The sequence below is a fragment of the Hemicordylus capensis genome, chromosome 5 (genome assembly GCF_027244095.1).
Source record: "Hemicordylus capensis ecotype Gifberg chromosome 5, rHemCap1.1.pri, whole genome shotgun sequence".
In the NCBI taxonomy this organism is placed as follows: Eukaryota; Metazoa; Chordata; class Lepidosauria; order Squamata; family Cordylidae; genus Hemicordylus; species Hemicordylus capensis.
The window spans coordinates 27,891,407-27,918,134 of record NC_069661.1 but is presented as its reverse complement, the minus strand read 5'-3'; the positions used below and the strand labels follow the sequence as shown (position 1 = coordinate 27,918,134).

The window sequence follows — 26,728 nt, the reverse complement described above, 5'->3', positions numbered from 1 at the left end:
GGAATTGGGCCTAAACCTGGCAACACAACGAGCACTCTCCTAACCTCCTTTTCCTGCTGTGAAGAGCCTGGGGAGGGGAGGGGAGGGGAGGGGAGGGGAGGGGGGACCCCCATGTTGCACTGTGCATTTGTGTGGTGCATTATAGTATGTCGGGGGGCTGTCATGACAAATCCCAGTCCCCAACCCTCCCTGATAAAATTGACAGGGTTTTTTTGGGGGGGGAGCATTACTGGAAGATGGAGGCCTGAACAGCACAGTGTTTTCCTTTATTTTCGCCCTTTTCCAGACTTTTTTCCAATGCGGGAACCTAACCCCCGTGATTCCCATTGCCCCAATGCCTCATTATCTGGGGTTTTGTTATCCACTGGAATCTGTGGGAATGGAACCCCCACAGATAACAGACTACACCTCTACAGTCATTCACATAAAAACATGTACAACTGCACAGATATCTGTATACTTGTACAATTTAATGTATGAATAAGGCTCTAGTGATCAACTTGTGCATTCTTATCATCTGGCATAGACCACACAGGCAAAAGCCACCCTGTGAACTGGCACTAGCAGAACTATTAGCTACTGGAGGGGAGGGGCACTCTAACCAGGGGAGACCTCTTTCCAGTCTTATGATGCAAGTTCCTCCAGAAGTGAGTGACAATATTTTTTTCTGCTTGATGCTGCCAAGTTTCCCATAAGTTAGGTTTTCCTTATACACAACAATAAATATATTGGTTTGAAACAACCATCTCCTGTACTACTGATAATTCCAGAGTTCATTCTGTTCCTTCGTGTAAAGTGGTCCGTGTTTTACTTGGTTTCTCTTTCCTTTCATTTTTGCTGTTATCTCCTTGCTTGGGACATAACTGACTGCTCTTATACACATTCACTAGCAGGATCTTAGCATTTTGCTTTCAGCATTGACCTCTGAAAGAAGAGGGAAATCTCTGCAGGTTTGGGTGAAATTCATTTGTGGCATCTGCTTGTCACTCTTTGTAAATGCAGTCACTTTACTTAAAAGCCATGGTTTAGAGCAGGGATTCTCAACATTGGGTCTCCAGATGTTATTGGACTTCAACTCCCATAATCCCCAGGCCCAGTAGCCTTTGGCTGGGGATTATGGGAGTTGGTCCAATAACATCTGGGGACTTAACGTTGCGAATCCCTAGTTTAGAGCATGGGTAGGTAGCCTTGACTCTCTGGATTCTGTTGAAACACAGCTCCCATCATCTCCAGTCACAATCAATTGTGGCTCAGCAACAGCTGAAGAGTTAAGGTTGCCTGCCCCTGGCTTAGACCCCTAGTTTGAAGTAGTTGTATGACATGGGTCACTAGCAACACTAAGAGAATATAGCACCATGTGCAATTGCTCTTAAAGCATTTCCAATACTCAGCTGGGTAGACATTGATGTGCCTAAATGCACCTTTCTGGGTTCTTGTCAGGGCTCTTTTTATAAGAGTAACCAGACATAGGAGAAACATTTCCAAGGCTTTATTATTTTGCTCTGCTGCAGACAGAGGGTGCCAACTGGTTCTCAACAAGCTGAGACCCTAAGTTACAATTTCCATAAGTTTTTATACCTTTTAGTATACAGTTTACACAAACATTGGCCACACAACGATGATTAAACAGGCTATGCCATATCAGCATGAATCAAAGACTTCTGTCTCCTAAGACATCACTTAATCATTACAAGACTCTGAGTTTCTGTTAAGTTAAACACATGTATCTAAATATGTACACAATTATCACCTTTTGTGGATTCAAATACATCAACGTCATACTTCATGTGAAACTGGTTTCATATTAAACTGTTTTTTGGCTTTATGTATGCAGTTTGCAGAAGTGCACCCAGTTTCTTATTCTAGCACAATAAGCTAAATTTTCTGCATGCTCATTTTCTTTTCCTCTCCCACACTCTTTTTGGAACAGATCTTCTGTCTCTCCATTGAAGATATTTTCATTGCTCGAGGAAAGTCACTCTTCTGAGTGCCAAAACAGATGTTTCAGAGTTTAGCCAGCAGGGGTGGGTGGAATCAGCATTGCAGATTGCACCTTTTCCCTACACCATAGGAAGGATGGTCTCACCTCTGCAAATGTGCAGCATCACCCTGGCCTAAACTCGGAGACTTGAATCTGTTCCTAAGCTAGGAATTCAAAAACCCCAACTGCCCTATTTTCCTAGTATCATCAACATTGCCAGCTTTTTGCTTGGAGGCAGCAAAGAGAAGGTTTGTGAATTCATCAGAGCTTGCTGTTTCACAAAGACAGCATTTAAAATATGCACATACTTTGGTTTTAATTTTCTGAAGGCAAGATGTAAGGCATGTTTTGTCTCCATGCATAGGATAATATGCAGTGTTGCACAACATTCTTTTCTGTGTCACATTCAGTGTGCTCTATTTTTTCCATACATATGGTAGCATATGGAAACACCAGTTGTATAGAAACAGAGACAGGATCATATGGCTGGCCCCAGCTTGCTTGTTGTTTTTCCAACTAATGTTTACAGTGGTATGGGATGCAGATCAGGATCATAGCATGGTGTAAGAGGAGCTGCTTTAACCATTTGCCTCTGTTAACAATCCTGTTCTTGACCACGCAGCTTGTAGCTGCCATTTGCCTTGGGAAAGGTGCTCCCATTGTTGAACAAAATTAACTCTTTGAATGTAGTCCAGTGGTTGTGATTTGTTATGGGCGCCCCGATACATGCACAGTTTCATAGATCTGCACGTGTGTGGATTTAAGTCATACTTTTGCTCATCTTTATACATTCGTTCACAGTTGGTGAGACTGCATTCACACAATGCTTTGAGAGGCACAGTCACACTTTCCCATTTAAGCTTTCATGTTGAAGTTGATACATGTTTGGTTTAACATAGGTTTCTTTGTAATGGTAGACTCATTTTAGATATGCTTTTAAAATTAAAAAAACAAAGTAAAGGTATCACCTCTGGATATATTTGAAATCTGTTCTTTGAATCTCAGCTTGGTAGTTCTCTGCCTTTGGTTGCCTTCTCAAGTTTGGGAACTGCACCATTGTGTCTTCCTTGGGCAGGCAAGGCCTGAGTCATGGTGGTGAGCTGGATGGATTCCATCATTGGTTGGACGTAGCAAAAATGTTCTTATGTTCTTCACTTATCACTTGTAGGATGTAGTAGCAGTTGGAGAAGAAAACTTCACCACTCCATGCTATATCCAGTTGGATCCAGAGGCTTGCCATATCCTGACAGAAACTCTCAGCACCTATGCCTTGGTAGGGCAGTCGATCACCAAAGCAGCTGCAAAACGGCTCAAGTTGGCCATCTTTGGGCCACTGATCTGCTCATCCCTGGAGTACAACATCCGTGTCTACTGTCTGGATGACACGCAGGATGCCCTTAAGGTAACTAGCCCCACTCTAATAGCTAGTAGTAGTAGTAGTAGTAGTAGTAGTAGTAGTAGTAGTACAACCCACTCTTTTAGAAAAAAATGTTGTTGTAATTTTAATGTTGCAATTACCATATCTGTTAGCCTCTTGATTACAAGCAGCATGCATTACCTTTTTTGAAGTTGTTTTTGATTGGGAGGATGCTTGATAACAAGACACTGTTACATCATGGGGTAGTGAGAAGAGTAGAAGTGTGTGTGGAGGTGAAAATTCATGCTGCCTTCTGCTTAATGATTTCCCTTCTACATGGAGCTAATCCTTCTTCCAGCATTCTTTCATCCTCTGTTTACCTGTATCATAACCTGGATTCTGAGATTTTTGCATTATTGAAAGGCTGTAAGGTGCACAAGGACTTCATTGGCGGTTCATGTATTTTTAATGCTAAGTGCCGAGTCCCCAGAGATGCAAAACATATAAATGCCTCTTTGTAAATAGTTGATAATGATAAAAGAAGCTCCAGGGTTGTTAATCAAGCTCCTGCTGCTATATTGCTTTGTTAGACGACTTCGTCTGCAGTTTTTGTGCTGAGAATTTGCAATGGAAATGAAACAGGGGTGTTGCGTTCTTCTGTATCTGTACACCTGACTCTGCAATGCATATTTAAATAGACACATATCTTACTCGTCATATGCCACAAATGATTATGTGATGTGTTAATGCATATTACTTACTAAATGTACATATGATATCTACTGCAGTAGGCTTATAAAGAGTTATCTGTGCACACATGATCGAATCTAAGGCTGATTCGCTGCGTTCACAAGCATTGCTATTTCCCAGGTGGCATCTATGCAGCTGTGAAAGCTCAGATCCCCCTTGTGAGTAGCTGAACTGCACTGTCAGGATCTTGCTGCTGCCATTTTTAGTAGCATATACAGGTGAAACTCGGAAAATTAGAATATCGTGCAAAAGTCCATTAATTTCAGTAATGCAAATTAAAAGGTGAAACTGATATATGAGACAGACGCATTCCATGCAAAGCGAGATAAGTCAAGCCTTAATTTGTTATAATTGTGATGATCATGGCGTACAGCTCATGAAAACCCCAAATCCACAATCTCAAAATTAGAATATTACATGGAACCAAGAAGACAAGGATTGAAGAATAGAACAATATCGGCCCTCTGAAAAGTATAAGCATGCATATGTATTCAGTACTTGGTTTGGGCCCCTTTTGCAGCAATTACTGCCTCAATGCGGCGTGGCATGGATGCTATCAGCCTGTGGCACTGATGAGGTGTTATGGAAGACCAGGATGCTTCATTAGCGGCCTTCAGCAATTCTGCATTGTTTGGTCTCATGTCTCTCATCCTTCTCTTGGCAATGCCCCATAGATTCTCTATGGGGTCAGGTCAGGCGAGTTTGCTGGCCAATCAAGCACAGTACACTGTATACTTTTCAGAGGTCCGATATTGTTCTATTCTTCAATCCTTGTCTTTTTGGTTCCATGTAATATTCTAATTTTCTGAGATTGTGGATTTGGGGTTTTCATGAGCTGTACGCCATGATCATCACAATTATAACAAATTAAGGCTTGACTTATCTCGCTTTGCATGTAATGCGTCTGTCTCATATATCAGTTTCACCTTTTAATTTGCATTACGGAAATTAATGGACTTTTGCACGATATTCTAATTTTCCGAGTTTCACCTGTAGAGTGGGTTACTTGTAAGAGATACATTATTGATTGATTGATTGATTGTTCAATTTTTATGCCACCTTTCTTAGGGCATCCCAAGTCTTATAATACAAAAAATAATTTTGTATTAAATATAAAATATTTGTATTTAAAACACAATAACCTCCGTAAAAATCACATTTAAAACCTTAAAATCAGTTAAACAGTAAAAATAATACTCCCCCACAAATAAACATTAAAAAACCAAACAGAAGCAGGAAAGCTGAGAGACCCGGCAGCCCCTATGGGGTAAAAGCCTGAACAAATAAAGAGGTCTTTCATTATTTTTTAAAAGCAGCCACAGATGTCAAAGAATGGAGAGGGTAATGTCAATCCAAAAGACATATCTACAAATACTGCCCAGAAGATGTTTGTGTTTCTTAATGTGTTGTAGCAAATTCTGCAAGTTGTCTGGCACAGGGGCTTTTTCAGAACATTACCGTGTATTATCCTTATCTTAGAGATGTTAGGGGATTGGTTTCTACAGATATCAGAAACGCAGCAAGGGAGTGGTTGAAATAATAGGCTTGAGACATTTCAGGGAGGGTTTTTTAGACAGTTAAAGGCGGTATGAAAGAGGCTGGGGGTGGTCCTTTCTTGAGGTGAGGTGAGGCAGTTGGCTTAGGCAGCAGCAGGGTAGCAAGTTTCTGCCTGCCACTGCTACCTGAGTGGCTCTTAAGGATAGATCTGACCCTTGCAAACTTTGCATGGAGCACAAGGGGAAGAGTAAAGGCTCTTCTCCTTTGAGAAGATGTCAAGAAGCGCTAGAAGAGGGTACTGGCAACTTAGTCTCCTCCTCACCACTTTCGGACACTTGCAAGGATTGGTTTTGAAAGAGGGGGTAGCAGGGGTGTGGGTAGGGCAGCATCTTGTACCTCGTTTCAAGGGCTTGGGCCACCCCCTGGGAAACCCCTGAAAGAGGCATTGTTACCCTTGGTGTGTCCACTCATCCCACCGTCTCTTTTGATCAAACCATTTTTGCAGGTTTTGATAGTGCTTCAAAAACCTGCAAGACCTATTTGACCAGAGGTGACAGCGGAACAGGAGAAAATGGTACACTGTGGGCAAGAAGGCCACAACATACCATCTCACCACTCTTAAAAGCTCTTGCCTGTCTGCGGCAGAGAATGCAGGCTGACAAAGCTTCCCTGCTCTGTATGCGGTGTATTTGGGCCAATGTCTGACAGCTTCTGCTAGAAAATTACTGCCTTTTATTCATCAGAATATTATTACTAGCATCCCAAACTCATTAAAAGGGGATTAAGTTCTAAGCAGTGTCAAGGTCTGAGTCTCCCAAAGACAAATTATCTTTCCCTATCTGCCCATCTTGGTCCACACGGGCTGTTCTCATATCCCCAGAATTTGCATATACAAGCAAACATCCACTGAAAATTAGTAATAGAGGCATCTAACCTGCTGGCATGTACAGGAGTCTAGGAGCTGTTCCCAGAGTCTTGGATTTTGTGGGTCCATCAGGGAGCCAGCTGAATATAGGAATTTAGATAGTGCCATATATGCAGATACAGAGGGAATGCACAAAGTGACACACTATATTTTTCTGTTGGTTTGCTGATGTGTGGGTGGACAATTCGAAGCTTACTTATATTTCCTTAGGTGAGGTTTGCACATGTGCACTCTTTTCAGGACCACACATGACATGCTAGCTATATGTTGCAGTATACCACGAGCAGGACAACAGCAACAACAACAGCATGGAGGGGGAATTGTGAAGCATCTGGCATGGTGCAGTATATGGCTGGCGTGCTGTAAATGGCACAGACATCACCTGTCAAGCAGACCTGCCTGTGGTTGTGTCCATGCAGCAGCTTTACCCCACCATGGGTTCAGGACTGTAGCGTTAGCCCAAAGTGAGGAAATATTCCTTTAGGGAAGCATACCAGCTAGTGCTGATTGGCACTGCAGTTCTGCTTTTGGACCGTACCACCAGTGAGGATTCTGCTACTTTCTAGACTGCCAGTTGGACTAGCAGCAAACAGGGGATTGGCACAGCTTCTGTATGACTTTCAAGCTTCTGGTGCACTGAACCATCATGCTCTGCAGACCCAGAAGCCCCACCATCTGTAAACACTCTCCGCAGGTGATAACCCTTGCCATGTGAGGATGCTGAAGCAGATGCAGGTTGCCTAACTCGTTCTCTGTGAGTAAGTCAGCATAATGTTGGGATATCCTTTGTAAGGTACAGCAGAAAGAAAAGAAATAGAAATATGGGGTTGGTCAAGTGACCCAAGTTCTGACTTTCAAAATGTCAGATATTGGGGATTATGTCAGGAAAATGTCAGGGATTTAGGTTCCATAAATCTCAACGTGTGTAATGCTAGTCCCTTACTAATCAGCCTTCAGTTATTGTAATTAGGAGAATACAAGAATATCAGTAAGGTATCAGGGCTTTTATTATGGAGAATTCTTCTATCATTCTTTTTCATTCATACGTTGTGCTTTGAACACCTAAGAGTGCTAAGTAGATTATCATGTGGACTGTTCATGGGTTGGGGTTTGAGAAATCCTACTTGGTGAATAGTCACCTTAAGTGGCACAGCAGGGAAATGCTTAACTAACAAACAGAAGGATGCCAGTTCGAATCCCCGCTGGTATGTTTCCCAGAATATGAGAGACACTTATATCGGGCAGCAGCAATATAAGAAGATGCTGAAAGGCATCATCTCACACTGCGCGAGAGGAGGCAATGGTAAGCTCCTCCTATATTCTACCAAAGTAAACCATATGGCTCTGTGGTCACCAGGAGTCGACACCGACTCGATGGCACACTTTACCTTTACCTTGTGAATAAGGAATATGTCTTCATGTTTGGAGAGCTTTTTTTGAGTTTTTATGTACTGATTTTACTAAGTTGTTTATCATATGCTACTTGATCGTATGGTACAGGGTCTAATATGTACAACATCTATCTTAGCAATCACTGAAGGCAGAGAAGAAGCCACAGTAATAAGCCCAATGCTGTAGTAATCCAGCAGATTTTCTCCTGTAATGATGTCAAGAAAACATTCTCCCAGTGCTTGCCAGTTCTTAGTTACATCAGGACAGCTTAATGACTTGTCCTAAATAATCATGGCTTTAGTCACTGCAAACGCAACTTGTAGAAGTAGACATGGAGAGCCAGCATGGTGTAGTGGTTAGAATGATGGACTAGGACCGGGGAGACCCAGGTTCAAATCCCCATTCAGCCATGATACTTGCTGGGTGACTCTGGGCCAGTCACTTCTCTCTCAGCCTAACCTACTTCACAGGGTTGTTGTGAGGAGAAACCTAAGTATGTAGTACACCGCTCTGGGCTCCTTGGAGGAAGAGCGGGATATAAATGTAGTAATAATAATAATAAATAATAATGTTTTGTGGAGGCACAAAAGTTTGTGTCTGACCCAGCAACAATCAGTTATAAGGTTTCTTTTACACTGGGTTTTCCATTTGTGGGGAAATTTGCAGGTGCGGGTCAAAATATTGCCATTGTTTTTCATGTCTTAATGGGATAATGGAAGAAGAGCCTATCCCCCAAAAAAGTTGTTGTACATGCTATGAAAAATATTGGAAGCAAGCAGCTTCCTTGGGTATTATCGAGCATCATTGTTACTAGCACTGGGCACAAGGGGCACATGCCCCAAATATTTGGCTGGGTGGCCTGCTGTACCTCTTCCTGCCTGTCCCCCCTGCACCCTATCAGACTTGTTTGGATGAAGCAGGAGTCTGGGCTGGAATCAATCTTATTTGTTATAAACTGCAATCTATCATGATTTATATTTGTTTGTCATTTTTTTGTTTTGTTGTTGTAGTACACCATCCAGAGCCTTCAGAAAGGATGGTATAGAAACAAATAAAGCTGCTAACCAATTAGGAGAGGAGAGCTGGTCTTGTGGTAGCAAGCATGATTTGTCCCCTTAGCTAAGCAGAGTCTGCCCTGATTGCATATGAATGGGAGACTAGAAGTGTGAACACTGGAAGATATTCCCTTCAGGGGATGGAGCCACTCTGGGAAGAGCAGAAGGTTCCAAGTTGCCTCCCTAGCGTTTCCAAGATAGGGCTGAGAAAGATTGCTGCCTGTAACCTTGGAGACGCCGCTGAGCTAGATAGACCAGTGGCCTGACTCAGTATATAGCAGCTTCCTATGTTCCTAATTTCACCTTGTCCCAGCATTTATATAACCATTCCGCCTTCAAGAACCATGCTGCTTATGGCCAGCTGGTTTCTTCCTGTCTAGATTGCTCTAGGATTTTGGTACCACATGGTCAAGCTGCACATGACAGTGATAATATGTAAGCAGACTGACATTACATAAGTCACCGTAGTTTGCTTGTTTGCTTATTTTTTTAAAAAATGTGTCTCATCTTATAGTCCCCATGGGACCTACAAAGGAATATTACAAATCACAATATTAAAAAGGTAATGGCCGTATCATAAAACCATCATAAAACCCACATCGCCTACACCATAAATTAAATAGAAAAACAGCAGCAGTAAAATTTACCCCAAGAGCATCTCAAATACCATTTATAAATAAAAGTCTTGACTGTTCTCTGAAGGTCAGAGTGCATAGAGCCTCTCCAGTCTAGAGAATTCTGCAAGGAGAATGCTCAAGAAAGAAGGCCCTGCTCCTTAGAGTAACCTGCCTGACTATCCGGTTGCTTCTCATGCAAATACCAGAGGCCCACTTGAAGAAATAGCATCTCTGTGTGAAATAACTATGTGATTTGGGTGGCCCACGTCATCTGCTTAGATATATTAGTAGTGTCACATACAGCCTGATCATGCTGAAACATGGGAGTGGGGAGCAGCGTCATCACAAAAGTAACCGATGATGATGATGTTGCATAAGTGGCTAAGAGTACCAGCGATGAGCTGGAATATCCTTGGCTCAGATCTTGCAGCAGCAGCTCAGGGATGGGCTTGGTATGCAGAATGCCCCTGGCATTGAAAGGGCTGGGGAAGACTCCTGGCTGAAACCTTGAGGACTTGCTGCCAGTCAGTGTAGACAAAACTGGGCCAGTTGCACCAGTGGTCTGAGCTGGTGTAAGGCAACGTCTTGTGTTCTGGCCATCCAAGCATCTCTCAGCCTCAGTTCATTTGCAAAAGATTATTATTATTATTATTAATTCTTGTTTGCACAGTCAGACAGGTGTTATTGACTGGTTTGTTTTATCCAGACATCGGGTCCTTCCCAAGGACCTGGGATGGCTGAATTTTATTGTCAATTGTTATAGATATCGTCGCAGAATATAGGCTGTTCCCAGTAAAGCTGCTTTTTGTAATTGGCTGATGGTGATTTCTGTGACCCCTATGGTGTTGAGGTGCTCTTCAGGGTCTTTTGGAACTGCACCCAGGGGGCCAATTACCACTGGGATTATTTTGGTCTTTTTCTGCCACAGCCTTTCAATTTCAATTTGTAGATCTTTGTATTTGGTGATTTTCTCTATTTCTTTTTCTTCTATTCTGCTATCCCCTGGTATTGCTATGTCGATTATTTTGACTTGTTTTTCTTTCTTCTCGACTGCAGTTATATCTGGTGTATTGTGTGGCAGATGTTTGTCTGTTTGAAGTCGGAAGTCCCATGATATTTTTACATCTACATTTTCGACCACTTTTTCAATTTGATGGTCCCACCAATGTTTGGCTACAGGTAGCTTGTATTTTTTGCAGATGTTCCAGTGTATCGCCCCTGCTACCTTGTCATGCCTTTGTTTGTAGTCAGCCTGTGCGATCTTTTTACAACAGCTGATTAGGTGGTCCACTGTTTCATCTGCTTCTTTACAAAGGCGGCACTTGCTGTTTGTTGTTGACTTTTCGACTTTTGCTCTTATTGCATTTGTTCTTAGTGCCTGTTCTTGCGCAGCCAGTATTAAACCCTCTGTTTCTTTCTTCAAGTTGCCATTCTTAAGCCATTTTTTAAAATTATTATTATTATTATTACATTTATAACCCGCTCTTCCTCTGAAGAGCTCAGAGCGGTGTATATGCTTATTTTTATCCTCACAGCAAACCTGTGAGGAAGGTTAGACTGAGAGATACATGACTGGCCCAGAGTCACCCAGTGAGTTTCATAAGAACATAAGAACACCCCTGCAGGGTCAGGCGCAAGGCCCATCTAGTCCAGCATCTTGTTTAACACAGTGGCCCACCAGATCCTGCTGGAAGCCTAGAGGCAGGAGTTGAGAGCATGCCCTCCCTCCTGCTGTTACTTCCCTGCAACTGGTACTCAGAGGCATCCTGCCTCTGAGGCTGGAGGTGGCCTATAGCCTTCCAACTAGTAGCTGTTGATAGACTTCTTCTCCATGAAGTTATCCAAACCCCTCTTAAAGCCATCCAGGTTGTTGGCTGTCACCACATCTTGTGGCAGAGAAATCCACAAGTTGATTATGCATTGTGTGAAAAAATACTTCTGTTTGTCGGTCCTAAATTTCCTGGCAATCAATTTCATGAGATGACCCCTGGTTCTAGTGTTATGTGAGAAGGAGAAGAATTTCTCTCTATCCACTTTCTCCACATCATGCATGATTTTATAGACCTCTATCATGTCTCCCCACAGTCGTCTTTTTTCTAAACTAAAAAGTCCCAGGTCTTGTAGCCTTGGCTCATAAAAAAGGTGCCCCTGATCATCTTGGTTGCCCACTTCTGCACCTTTTCCAGTTCTGCAATGTCCTTTTTTAGATGCGGTGACCAGAATTGTATGCAGTACTCCAGGTGTGGCCGCACCATAGTTTTGTATAAGGGCATGATAATATTAGCAGTTTTATTTTCAATACCCTTCCTCATGATCCCTAGCACCGCTCTAGTCCAGCTGTTGTTGGACTACAACTTCCATTGTCCCCTGCCACAGTGACCAATGGTCAGGCATTATGAGAGTTGCAGTCCAACATCTACAGGAGGGTCAAAGTTGTGTGCAGCCCTGGCTTAGACAAAGGTTGGTTGTTAGGATTGCTGAGATAATGGATTTGAATTTAGTTGCTACACTAAGGCACTATATATATGCTAAGTGGCAGTAGAATTAGTATATGCATCAGGTCATAAATATGCATGTACAAGTGAAACTCTTTGATGGTGTGTACCCATACTATGTGGGAGGGATGCATATATCAGTACATTGAATGCAAAGATGAATTTTTCTTTAGAAAACCCAGGGAGATAATTTGGACGTAATGAACATTGATAGTAATCAAATAATTACTATTGATTTTCTCTTTAGACATCTTCATGAGGTAATTAAGGCATACTAGGAAAAGTAGAAAGAAACTGGAACTGATTGATTGGCAGAACCCTAATTCTAAAAGCTTTCTAATTATGTTCCTTTTCTTCTAATAGCTTAAAAACAAGCAACGTTTTACTTTAGGACTTGTCAGGTGTCAGGTTAGTAGGGGACATCAGCGTTGTCATTTTTGCTAACTAGATCTGAACATGGCCAACATAATGTTATTACAGTTCACTGCGGAAGCTAAACTTCATTTGTTCTGGATTTCAAAAGTTTTTTCCATTTCTGTCTTTAGGGAAAATACTTTGCTTGCATGTGTCCGTAGATCCATTTGTGAAGCTGAAGCCACCTGTAGATAATGTTTTAGGCCGCTCACTGTTGTCATAGAAAGATCAATACGTTATCAGCCTAAAGAAGCAAAGATATTGCATTAAATTTGGTTTAGGAAGTAAATTCTGCAAACCACTGAAAATTTATGTGCAGAAAACAGTGGTTGTATAGGATATACTTTCCAATTGTGTGTGTGTGTATTCACACACATGTGCATGCATGTATGAGGAAACAGACACAGATAAAGCATTACTTCAGACTATTTGCATTTATGAAGCTACCTTTTGTATATTAAATTGCATATGTAATCATCCAGCTGTGCATTGTTTGTAGTTTTATGTTTTGTTCACATCATAATTGACATTAATATAATTTTATGGCAGATGGTGAAGGTCTGGTAGTCTTTGTAATTGTCCACATTTAGCCTATATTTAGACTAGTGTTGCACTTGCATAATGCTGTTGCACTAGAACAAGGACATTGTACAAAGAAAGGGGCGTCTCTTCCAGATTTGCCCTTGTGTTAATGGAAGTTGCTGGCAAGTTGCACAACAGGTTGAACCACCTCGTATATGTGCTGGACAAAGTCTTCTAGTAGTGCAACATTACAGAGCACCACAGCTTCATTTCTTCAGTGTGCAACACTTCTCTTCTTGCACTGGCAAGAACTAGGTGGGATGTCTGCCAATATGCTTTGACATACAAGCTTATTATTTTAGCAAAGGAATGATCTCTTATACTAGGTAGTCATTAAAAATGATTATCTAGTGTTTCTTTTTCATCCCTGTCTAAATCCTCCTCATTCATAATGCTCTTTCAGTCTTAGCAGGTAAATAGGGTCAAGACAGTCCTTTCAAAACAATTGTGGCGTTTCTCTTGCATGGACTGCCTTAGAGATGTATTTTCAGTGAGTAGCCCAGAAGCTAGCAACAACTTCATGAGCTGGCCTCTTGAAGGCAAGGAATAAGGCTCTCTTGAAGATGCCTCAGGCTGAACAGTATCCAGAATGACACTTTGTCAATTTGGAGTGTTACCTGTATACTTGGGCTTTGATCTTGACTCTCTTAAGCAGTTAAGCAAACCGCATAACAAGGCAAACCAGCCTATCATGCAATATTACTTATTCCAATGGGAACATAGTTACAGCTGCTACAATTCTGCAACAGATTCTGCTTGTGTCTTTCCTCTGGAATAAGTTTGCACAACAGAGGTCCTTCCTGTAATGCATGTCAGGGCTGGACTGGGGGCACTCAGAGGGCGGTGGAATGTATGTGTGGAGGGCGCCGGGTTTTGAGCAGAATGGGTAATTAAGGGTGGGAGTACTCACTGCTGCCGAGTGCGGTGGGGTGCAGGGGCGCCTCATAGATGGGGTGCACAGGGAATATGTCCTGTTGCCCTGTGGGCAAGTCCGAGCTCGATGCATGTGTGCTTATCTGGAAGCATTCATTCCTTTCTTTCACGGACTGTTGTTTCTGTAATAGTTACTCTTCAGAGTTGTATTTAACAGCAGGCAGCTCACTTCCTGGCCCAGATAAGAGTGAACTACTAGTTTTGAACCAAGTGCCAGTATGGTACAGTGGATAAGGCGTTGCCTTGGGCCAGTCTGTATTCAGTTTCCCCATTCAGCTGTGAATCTTAATGGGTGACCTCCCAGCTTAACCTTCCTCACAAGATTCTTCCAGGAATAAAGTAAAGTAACGCTCAGGTATGCTATCCTGAACTTCATGGAAGGACAAGACACAAAGGTTCACATACAGCACAATGGAATGCAAGTGCCTTGAGCACTGCCCCGCCCCTGTGCACTCATAAGTATCTCCGAGTGGGCTGCACTGCATGGCAACCTTGCTCCACTGTAAGAGTTCCATCCTCACAGTTGCACCGTGTGACTGCCATTATTTCCAGTGGTCATCATGTCAAGCAACTGAGTGCTGTGAGCCCTCCAACACAGCCTCATCAACAGTGCTTCCAAGCATGCAAGGGCAGGGGCGTTGCTCAGGCTGCCTGTGTTCCCTTGTGCTGTGTGTGAGTCTTTGTATCCTGTCCTTCCATGAAGCTCAGGCTAGCATACGGAGGGTTATCTTATTTTCTCCCTGGAAGAACCCTGTGAGATAGGTTAAGCTGGGAGGTCAGCGCGTTATAGTAGGAGTAGTAAGGTTTGTTTTGCCTAGGGGCATGAATTTGGTTTTAATCCAAATATTGGTTCTTTAAGTGGGTTGTAGAGTAAGTAGCATCTTCACAAAACATGGACTTTCAATCACAGTTGCATTTTTGTCTTTCTGCTACCCTTAGGAAGTGCTGCAGCTGGAGAGACAAATGGGTGGACAGCTACTGGAAGAACCAAAATCTTTGCATTTCAAAGGAAGTACCCACAACCTTCGCTTGTCTATTCATGATATTGCCCACTCCCTCTGGAAGAGCAAACTGCTGGCTAAGTACCAGGTAAGGATTGGTGAGTGCTGGAAGTGATTGTTGCTATGCTCAAGAATGACACAATAAAAAGAACTGGAGATACTTCGCATCATGCAATGATTTTTTAAGCTAAAAATATAGTGAGTGACTCATTTGAACATAGGAAGCTGCCATATACTGAGACAGACCATTGGTCTATCTAGCTCAGTATTGTCTTCACAGACTGGCAGCGGCTTCTCCAAGGTTGCAGGCAGGAATCTCTCTCAGCCCTATCTTGGAGGAGCTAGGGAGGGAACTTGGAACCTTCTGCTCTTCCCAGGGCGGCTCCATCCCCTGAGGGGAAGATCTCATAGTGCTCACACTTGTAGTCTCCCTTTCATATGCAACCAGGGTGAACCCTGCTTAGCTACGGGAACAAGTCATGCTTGCTACCACAAGACCAGCTCTCCTCTTGGAATTTGGAATAAACATGTTGAAGTTCCTGGTTCTTTTTACTGTGAAACCAGAGCCGGGTTTTTATGTGTGTTCATGTGTTCAGTTAGGAGCATAGCTAGAGGAGAGTGGGCTCATATTTGCCCCTCTCCCCAGTGGCCCCTCATGTGCTCCAGCCATGCCCCATGTGTGATGTCCTCCCAAGCTCATTTCCCAGCCAACTTCATTGTCATTTGTGTGTTTTCTTCATTTTCTCCCCCAGCAAGGGGGGAAATGAAGAAAACACCAAAGCTGTCCATGAAGCCGGTTGGGAATGAGGCCAGCTGGAGCTCAGGGCAGAGGGGAGCCAGGCAGCTCCCAGGAGCTAGAAAGCTCAGGTTCTTTGAACCCCTCTGCCCAATTATGGCTCTGTCCCTGAGTTCAATGTCTCTCTGTGTTGTGCCCTGCCTTATCTGATCGTTGTTAATGCCGAATCTGTGGAATAACATCTGCTTTAACATTGTAAAGCAATGTAAAACATTTATTATCAATTTCCCCAAAGTTGGTTTGGGAAATGTTAAACACACACAAGTCCCAATCAAAGTTGTTGGTTGTGGGGGACTTCAGTGTTCATTTTGGGACTGGGTTGTCAGGAGTGGCTCAGGAGTTCATAGTGGCCATGACGACTATGGGCCTATCCCAGTTGGTTTCTGGACTGACACATTATGCTGGTTAAACACTCGATTTGGTTTTCCACTCTGATCAGGGTGGTGTCCCATGGGTGGGGGGCTCCTGTTGTCTCCCCCCTGTCATGAACGGATCACCATCTGGTTAATGTAGGACTTGCAACCGCAACTCACGTCTGGGGGTGAAAGACCTATTAGGTTGGTCCGCCTGAGAAGGTTATTGGATCCAATAGGATTCCAAGAAGCCTTGGAAGGGTTTAGAGTTGGCTCTGCTAGTGATTCTGTCGATGCTATGGTGCAAACATGGAATAATGAGCTACGGAAGCAGTAGACACAATTGCTCCTAAGCTCCCCCTCTGACCTGCTTCAAAGTCAGCCCCGTGGTATTCAGAAGAACTATGGGAGCTGAAGTGACAAGGTAGACAACTAGAGCACAAATGGAGGAAGACTCGGTGCAAATCCAACAGATCACAACAGAGAGCACATTTGAAGATCTATGCTCTGGCAGTGCAGGTGGCAAATAAATGGTTGTTTTCTGCCTGCACTGCTTCTGCAAATTGACGTCTAACCAAGTTGTCTAGGGTGGTGATGAGGATAGTACATGTTCCCTGCCCCTTGAATTTGAACTTAGAACCGTCAGTCACTTGTGAAGTTTTCAGTGATTTTTTTGCTGATAAAATCTCTCATAGTTGGGCCAAACTGGATTGCACAGTTACTTCAGTGTCTATTGTGGAAGTGTCCAGCAATTCCTCTTATAGAATTAGATTGAATCATTTTCAGTTTGTGATTCCTGAGGATGTGGACAAACTGCTTTGGAATGTGTGTCCTACAACCTGTTCTCCTGACCCTTGCCCAACTGGGCCTATCTCATCTGGTAATCGTATTATCAGAGAGGTTCTGGTAAATATTATAAATGCTTCTCTGAGGGAGGGCAGAATGCCCCTTTGTCTTAAGGAGGCTATTATTAGATCTTATTTGATAGGAAACCTGCATTGGATCCTTCGGAGTTAGCTAATTACAGACCTGTTGCTAATCTTCTGTGGTTGGACAACGTGATTGAGAGGGTGGTGGCTTCTTAGCTCCTGGCAGTTTTGGATGATACAGATTATCTAGACCCATTTCAAACCGGCTTTCAAGTAGGTTGTGGGGTTGAGACTGCTTTGATCAGCCTGATAGATGACCTCCAGGCTTGACTTCTGTGATGCACTCGATGTGCGGCTGCTTTTGTACGTAGTCCGGAAAATACAATTGGTACAGAATGCGACAGCCAGACAGGGACAACCCGAAGGGACCATGTAGCACCAGTTTTATATGTTTCTGGGTGAAATACACAGTGCTGGTTATCTATATATTTAATTCTCCTGGGTGTGCCAGGGAAAAATGCGTCCCTGATTGGCTGGCGCACCCAGGAGTGCCTGCTGGCGGTGGCACTTGGCCTGCTGGCGGCGGCGGCCGCAGCGGGGGCACTCGGTCCGCTGGCGGCGGCCGTGGCACTCGGCCCGCGGCAGCGGTGGGCCAGGCCACGGCGGCAGTTCCTATAAAGCCCTTAAGAGCTTGGGCCCAGGATATTTAAGAGAGCGCTTTTTTTGTCATGAAACCTGTCATGATCCTCTGAAGATATCCAGTTACTGTTGCCGCCAGTTTGTTTGGTGGCCTTCTCTGTGGCTGCCTCAGGACTTTGGAATATGTTCCCTGTTCCCTTCTCTATTTGCTTTTAGGAAGATCCTCAAGATGCAGCTTTTCGTAGGCTTTTAACTGAAATTAATTTCAAACTGTTTAATTTGCTTTTATTGTATTTTGTGAAATTCTATTTTTATTTTGTTTTAGATTATTTTAAGTTTTGGACACCGCCTAGAGATGTACATATCTGGTGGTATAAAATATATGATATAAAAATATGATAGATAGATAGATAGATAGATAGATAGATAGATAGATAGATAGATAGATAGATAGAGTCAGTGGCTACTGCCTTTGTAGAGAACTCAATCACTAACTGCCCATTGTGGAAAGATTTGTATTTTCTTTTGTCCTGAAGCTGCTGCCAATCAGTGATACATTAGTTGTTGTGTTCCCCAATTATAATGGAATTTTTTCTACTTGGACTTGACTGAAATAAGTCAGTGCCCATTTTCATTCACTACCATTTCCTCCACAGGAAATCCCCTTTTACCACATCTGGAGTGGATGTCAAAGAAATCTACATTGTACCTTCACCCTGGAAAGGTTCAGCCTGAATACAGTGGAACTGGTGTGCAAACTCTGCATACGGCAGGTTGAAGGAGAGGGGCAGATATTCCAGCTCAACTGCTCTGTCTCAGAGGTGAGGAGGCTCAGATTCCTGCAGGGAGGAGGGAAATGGTGGCCTGCCCCCTCCCCCTCCCCTCCCCCCACCCCCAACAATATTACTTCAGAGGTTCAAATACATAACTTTGTATTTGAATACATACATACATTCATGCTCATACATAGAAAGTAGCATTCCTGCAATGGTTCTTCCACAAGGGTTCTTCCTTGCTCCCTACTTGCCACTGCAGCTGCACAACAGAAGGTGCCTCTGCACAATTTGGGGGGATTCCCCCCTCCCCCTGCAGACCCCTGAGCCACATTCTTTGCCATTTCTGAGCATCCCCTGACCCCCAAGAGTAGCTTTTGGGGAGAGCCTGGGGAAAGGCAGGGCAATCCCTTGTTCAAGAGCAACTTTAGATGTAAGTCATAACTTCTTTTTTATATCCATTAAGCTTTTTTCCTTCTATACTGGGAGTCTCGGAGAGAAAGAGTGTTGGGAATGAACTTGGCAAGGCCTGGGTTCAAATCCCTACTCTGTCATCAAATTCTTATGTAATTTTTGGAACAGCCCTTATTTACTGCTTCAAGGCGTTATTGTGAAAGCAAATGAGACAATTTACTAGGATCTTTATATGCTGCAAAGTGCTAGCTAAATGCTTAATAATGTAGACAAACAAATTCCAATTACAACTTTGGGAAGATAAAAGCAGCCATAAATTTCATTAGCCCATGGTGAATCCTGATTGTAAAATGTCTGCTGACCCACTTCCTGGAAATGTAAGAGATTTTTGGCACCTCAAAATCCCTGCAACCAGGAATAAATGAAGATTCCAAAAATCCTTACACTAACTGGGTTCTTTCTGATGGTCATGGCTGTCGAGAATCTCAAGACTCAAGAAGACACGAGGAGAATGAAGGGGTTGTGTTTAATCAAAACAGATTTATTTTCTTACCAATATTCAGAAGAAACAGAGCAGCGCACACAGAGTTTTGCACACACAGAGTTCTAATCTTTCTCTCTCTCTCAGCAATTAAAAGCAATATTAAGCTGACACGCTCTAGATTGCCAGAACTTTCACTCACTCTTTATGGCTTATTCAATTCCCCTGAGCTTACCAAAGGAAACTGATGTTTCCTTTTCTTCTGCGAGATGTTGGGTGTGTCAGATTGGGCGATCGATTCCTTCCCCTCCTTCCTCTATTTTCTTCACCTTCTGCATTCACTGGTCCCACAGACCCCCTCTTGCTCCAGATCAGGGTCTTAAGTACCCTCACCTTTCCCACCTACGCACTAATAGTGATTGGATAAAGAAGGGGTCCTGACCATCCATGACCCTCCGGTAACCTGTTCCCCGCTTGACATTTAATATCATTGGCTAGGGGAGATGTGAAAGAGGAACAAGGCGTGGGCCAAGCGACCCCCCTTCAAATGGAACACCGAGTCTTGGCGTACTTTCGATCTGAGGTACTGAAAAATGAGGAAGTGTGCCCGAGCCAACAGGCCAATTTTCTCTGATTTTAGACAAAAGCTCTAGATGGGGGCTGCTCTTGACAGCATGGAAAATTTTGCTAGAACAGGGGAATTTGGCATGGTCTCAACTTACAAGGCCTAAACTGTGTCGAGCAAACAGACCCATGTCAAGCATCTATCTGATACAATATGGCTAACCTATCTATGCACTTATTCAATATAAAATTGACCTGATTAGGTCTTACATGAAGGACATGAAGGCATGAAGGACATTATAGATAGTAGGGATGTGCACGAACCGGTTCGGAGGCCATGTTGGAGGCCTCCGAACCGGTTCGGAACCGGACCGGTCCGGCGGTCCGGCACTGAGGGGGGGTCTACCTTTAAGGGCGGGGGGGGGTAGAACTTACCACTCCCGCCGCTCTTCCACCTCCGGCGCTGCAGTTTAAATCGAAGTATTTGGGGCGGCAGCGTTCCTCCCGGCCGCCCCCTAGGGATGTGCATGGTCCAGAGAGGTCCGGACCGGCACCGAAGGGGGGTCTCCCTTTAAGGACGGGGAGGTTTACTTACCCCTCCCGCCGCTTTGCCCCCTCCAGCGCCCGTATTCTTTGTAGAAATTGGGGCGGCAGGATACCTCCCCGCCGCCCCTTCTGCCTCCAGGACGGGGTGGGTGCGCGCGGGCGGCTTCGCTTTACAAAGATCCTGTTGCTGGTGCTGAGGGACTCACGGTTTAGTAATTACTGCTGCCAATGGTATTGAAAAAACCCGAACAGAAGCCAGCACAGCACCGCCCAGCAGCCACTGAGAACGGCTCCGCCAGGGAGAACACGCTGTCGCCGACGCACCACGGCGCCCAGGCAATCCTCACTTCCGGCTTCAATGCGACTTCCCCCCCTCATACAGAGTGGCAGAATGGCTGCCATGTGGGGGGGAAGTCGCATGGAAGCCAGAAGTGAGGGTTGCCTGGGCGCTGCAGCGCGTCGGCGACGGTGCGTCCTCCCTGGCAGAGCCGTTCTCAGTGGCTGCTGGGCGGCGCCGCCGGAGCGGAGGCCAGCTCGGTGCTGTGCTGGCTTCTGTTCGGGTTTTTTCAATACCATTGGCAGCAGTAATTACTAAACCGTGAGTCCCTCAGCACCAGCAACAGGATCTTTGTAAAGCGAAGCCGCCCCCGCGCGCCCACCCCGTCCTGGCGGCAGAAGGGGCGGCGGGGAGGTATCCTGCCGCCCCAATTTCTACAAAGAATACGGGCGCTGGAGGGGGCAAAGCGGCGGGAGGGGTAAGTAAACCCTCCCCGCCCTTAAAGGGAGAGCCCCCACCCGAACTGAACCGGCCAGGTCCGGACCGGTCCGGACAGTTCAGAGGCCTTTACAATGGCCTCCGAACCGGTTCAGACTCATCTCTACCACCCCCGTCGTTGCCAGGAAGTCTCAGTAACAGGAGCACGCATGCGCGCGTCGCCGCCGTGCGCGCGTGCTGCCTACGTCACATGCACGCACGGCGGCGACGGGTGTGCACGCGCCGCGACACGCACATGCGTGCTCCTGTTACTGAGACTTCCTGGCAACGACAGGGGCAGGGGCAGCAGGGAGGAACGCTGCCGCACCAAAAACTTTGATTTAAACTGCAGCGCCAGAGGGGGAAGAGCGGCGGGAGGGGTAAGTTCTACCCCCCCGCCCTTAAGGGTAGACCCCCCCTCAGTGCCGGACCGCGCCGCGCAGTTCCGTGCACATCCCTAATAGGTAGGCTCTTTGGGGGGAAAGCTATGCTGCTGTAACTGACATCCGATCCATGTAACTGGCCCACCATGAAAGGTGCTTCACTCATGTCTTTTTTAAAAGATAATCATGTCTTTTTTAAAAGATAAGGTGGGGGACATTCTTTATACAAACACCCATGTCTGAAGATGTAAGAATGTGGAGATTGCAGTGTACAGTGTCTGCTGAGGTGACTCCTTAGTTCATGGGGTTTCTGAGTGTGTTGCTCTTCTTGAGAAACAGTTTGCTGACAGAGCAAACTCTAGAGCAAACTTTCCTCCTGCACCAGGAGGAAATGTAAATGTGACCATTTTGTTGGTAAACTGCTTGAATATATATCCACCACATGGGGGAAAGAATAGGTGAAACCATGTTCATTGAATGCCTGACACCCACTTCTAAATATCTCACTTCAAAGAAGATTCAACCTAAATGTGTAAAGTTTACTACTACTACTAACACCACCAATATGTATATTGCATATGTATATAGCACTGCTTTTTAAATGAATATTTATATTCATGTTCCACTTCTAAGAACTTGTTTAGGATTGGAAATAGATTGCACTGTGATTTTTCAAAATAAGGAAAAACTTGGAAGTCACATTCTAGAAAGAAAGAAAGAAGTCGCATTCTAAGAAAAAGCACAGCAGATAATCCTGATCTCTTACAATGAATGAGAATTTTGTTTCAGTGGAAGATGGATTGCTACTGTTCTTGCATTGTATACTCTAGCTAAGTAATGAATGCGAGTCTGAAGGATCATAATTGGATTTGGGAAGGTAGTCTTGATCTCATTTGACTTTAGAACCATGGAATTCTCTCGTTGACTTCAAGGGGACATCACTGAGGCAACAGCAGAGTGAGTGCTGTCACCGTAATTTTATTTTTAAAATGTTCGAAGTGCTGCTGTTGACTCCCCCGTGCAATGCAAAAATGGCCCAGTCAAGGTGAAACATTCTGTCCTCCTTTTCTTCTCCCACAATTAAAGGCAGACTTATTTGTCGGGTTGCTGCCTTGGCCTCCCCTTTCTTTCCCACAGCTCACTGTGGCACAGTCACCCAGAGCCTCACAACTCTTTTTCACTTACAAACAACTTCTGTCAGAAGGCCCCACTGACCTCAATAAGGAATGATCCTGGTCTCACAGTACCATAGCAACCAGCCATCCATTTTCATTCTGCAGGCCATATCTCTGAGCCACACAGCTCCACCCTGCTGGCTTTGGATGGTGTTTTTACTTTCCAAGCCCAGCAGGTCTGTGAAGTTCAATAACCACACAACTCTAACAACAACAGAAGGAACATAGTTGGGGGGGGGGATTTGGGGGGAAGGGGCAGCTATCCTTCTGATAAATTCATTCTGTTTGGTGTGCATAAGTGCCAGCAGATAAAAAGGAAGGTGGATCAGACACAGGGACAAATGAAAAGGAGAGAAAATCCCCCTTTTGTGGGAAAATGATTCCTCAAAGAGGACAGCAGCAACATAAAGACTTTCTGTCTGTTGCACTGGGATAAAGAATGGTTTATTTTGCGTTTCTGCTACAGTATGAGCCTCCAAATGGGATGGATGGGAGACATGCTGATGAGGTTTCTGTACCAGCAGCTATCTTAGATAAATAAATAAGATTCTACAAAGTACCTAGCTGGGAGGCACTGGTAACTTGAAAAAGAGAGATTTCTCTGTTATCAGATTCATGCCTGTTTGGACAGTAATGGGGTTATTTACAGCTTGGAGAAGAGGCGGGTGATACCCGTCAACGGTCATATCAGAAGGACAGAAGTGAGTGAAACTACTGAACTTGAGAGCCTCTTCATACATGTTTTTAGTATACACCCAAGATTATTTTTTTAAAAAAACTATACTTAAAAATGTATTGCATGAATTAGCTAAGCACATATATGGAAGCGTAAGTTTCATAGATTGGCTCTCTGTCAAATGCTTGCTTGGTGGCAAATAGGAAAAATTAGATTTCCTTTTTTCCATTTCATTATTGTTTTGTGTGTCTGTTTAGATTTTGGGTTTTATTCTGTTTTGATCCAAAAGCTCTCAAAGAGACCTATATTATTAAAAAAGAGCAATGAAAAATCAAGACCTAAAATAACAAAAGGAAGACATACGTATAGTAAAACATTTCTAAAATAATATCATCTTAAAATAAAATTAAATGTAGTGAAAATCAACCATTTCCATAAACACAAAAGATGTGGAGACAAGTTAAAATTTGCAATAACCACTTAAACATCACTATTGAACAAGCCTTTTGGATCTCATTAGGGAAGGAATTCCAAAGTGTTGGCATCACCAGAGAAAGAGCTCTATAGCTAGTAAAGGCAGTCTACTTTTTGACAGTGGAGATAACAGAATAATTAACTCCCAGAAAGGCAGGAACTAGTCTGGCCCTCTGCTTGATGTCCTGATTTCAATTTTGTAGAGAACCTATTAAATGGAAGCACATTCAAGCATGCATTCCCACCCATATTTTGAAGCAGTATCGTTGCAGGGTCAATTGTACTGTGCACATTTTCTGATGTGTGGATGTATTCTTTGCATTCATGTTGGCCCCCTAAAAGGCAGCAAAAAGTTGATCCATGTACTATTTAAGCTGTGGAATGTAATGTTTAAAATGCAGCAAATGGAGTCACAGAATTATTTGTGAAGCTTTAATCATAGCATTTTAGAGTTGGAAGGCACCTGGGGGGGGGGGCTTCTAGGCAACCCCCCACTGCTCAGTGTTGGAACCTGTTCCGATATCCCTGCACATATGGCTGCCAATAAAAGACAGCTACCACTGTATGAGGCAGAGTGTTCCACTGTCCAACAGCTCTTACAGTTAGGAAAGTCTTCCTAATGTCTAGCCTAAATCTGCTTTCTTCTAATATCAGGCTACTGGTTCTAGTCTGCCCTCAAGAGCAAAAGACAGCAAATCTACTCTTTCTTCTATGTGATAGGCCTTTGTATATTTGAAAACACTGGTTGTACCTCCCTTACTTAGTCTCTCTTCTCCAGGCTAAACATACTCACCTTCCTTAACCATTCCTCATAGGATTTGGTTTCCAGACTCCTTATCATCTTTGTTGCCCTCCTCTGAACCTGTTTCAGTTTGTCATAGCTAATACTTTGCTGTCCAGTGCTTTGATAGCATGGAACAAGAAGCACCAGAAAAATCAGGGTTGCATTGTTGGGCTTACCTTTTTCTAGCCATGACTGCTGTTTCTTGGGACAAAGAACCAGGATGTACATTAATACAAAAATAAAATAAAATCTTACATTATGAATATACCTTAATGGTAAAATTAAGTTATGAAGAGGTTGTGTGCACGGCCAGGACTGCTGGCAGTGGGGAGGGAGGGAGGGGAGGCAGGCTCCTGCCTAAGACAACTGTGCTGCTTGCTGCGGCATATGAATGGCACTGTGGTGAGTAGCAGAGCAGAGAGCCAGAGGAGGAGGTCCTCCGGCATCCCTCAGTGCACCATGCCAGGAGCACAGTGCTTTGAGGGATCCTCCCTCAGCCAACTCTTGCCACCCGGTTCGATGTATGCTCAGGCTATGTGCCGACCCAACATACACATGATATCCCTGCCAGGGTTAAGGGCGCAGACAATTAATCGTAATTAATTGCCCTTAACCCTGGCTAAAGGCTAGGGCAAAAAGTAGGGTTAGACAGGGTGGGAGTGCTGGGATCGGGAGCAATACCAGTGCTCCACACGAGCAGCCTAATCCAGGCTGAGCTGATGTTGTGTCGGTTTATAACAACCTTTGTGGTCTGAGGTGTTTGGATCACAAAAAGCAGATTATTCCGAGTCAGTTTTGAAGGGCCCGGAGATGAGAGCTGAAAGTTTCTTAATTCAGCATTGTGCTTCATTACAGATAACATCTGCTTGTTTATTGGGTATAAAGCTATATATTCAGCTGAGGACAGCATAACATTAAAGACAGATGGTAAAACAAGTACCCTAAACAAGTATTACAATAAATGCTGCCCTAAAATAACCTCAGATTTAAGCTATCGACGTAGCAAAAGAGCAAGTACTATATTTACTGAAACTCTAGTGTGCACTATAACAAACTTTATCTCTTTGTACATAATTGATCTATTAAGAAAGAAGCTAGGAGCAAAAATATCACTTCTGATCCCATCTATCAGAGAGGAAAACACACAGTGTTGATGATTACAAACTAAGGATGTAAAAACCTGTTTTTATTCCTGTGGAGTTTGCTGTTTTGCCTCCGCAGAGCACACCTCTCACCTCAAAAATCATTTGGGTCTTTTATTGTATTTATTGATTGATTTATTGTTCAATTTCTGTACCACTTTTCATTAAAATAATCTCAAAGCAGTTTACAATATAATTAAAACAATGCACAAATACAAAAAGTACAGATATTACATATAAATATAAAAATCTGTTTTTGTATTTTTATTTGTACACCGCTTTATGAACTTTGGTTGAAGAGCAGTATATAAATATCTGTAGTAGTGGTAGTGTTTAAAAGTTTAAAAACCTATAAAAGCATTAACATAAAAAACACAATGCAGCAGCAGCAAAAACAATACTTCCATTTAAAAGCCTGGGTGAAGAGCCACATTTTACTCATGTAGTGGATTTAACCCACCCTTTGTCTCAGAGCAAGCCCACATGGGGGTAAGAAAAATGCTGAATCATCCTCTCTCTTGCTTTTAAAAAAAGCTGTTCCTTTAAACTTAAACTGTTCCTTTAGTAGCTCAATCACTGCTACCATGCCCACTTTTTAACAGAGTTTAATCCCACTCCCCACCCAGGTGTGGGCGAAATTCCAGGGAACTCTCCTTCTCTTTACCACTGGAAAAGTACAAAAAACCTTCCACGTGCAGCCTACACGTGATGAGAGAACTTGGTAGAGTTGCTGAGCAGTCAAAGTTGAGACATGTGTTACACTAGAACAAGCCCTTCTCCCAGCCCTCCTTCCCTGAGTTAAAAACCTACTCAACAAGGCTGGTTAAGATGAGCAAAGAACAAAAAAAGAAAAAAGAAACTTTATTCAAAATACTACAGACTGCTTCAATCTGAGGCTCTTTCAGC

General features: G+C 43.7%; 1 protein-coding gene across 2 annotated transcripts in view; it reads left to right on the top strand.

Annotated features, from left to right (window-relative positions):
• Window positions 1-26,728, top strand: part of UNC5C (unc-5 netrin receptor C) — a 504,518-nt gene that overhangs the window by 446,787 nt on the left and 31,003 nt on the right. For both annotated transcript variants that reach the window (XM_053255347.1, XM_053255346.1), the window contains 3 exons: window positions 3,150-3,383; window positions 14,938-15,087; window positions 18,313-18,477. In XM_053255347.1, coding sequence (XP_053111322.1) covers window positions 3,150-3,383; window positions 14,938-15,087; window positions 18,313-18,477 — 549 coding nt within the window. The remainder of the gene's footprint in view (window positions 1-3,149; window positions 3,384-14,937; window positions 15,088-18,312; window positions 18,478-26,728) is intronic.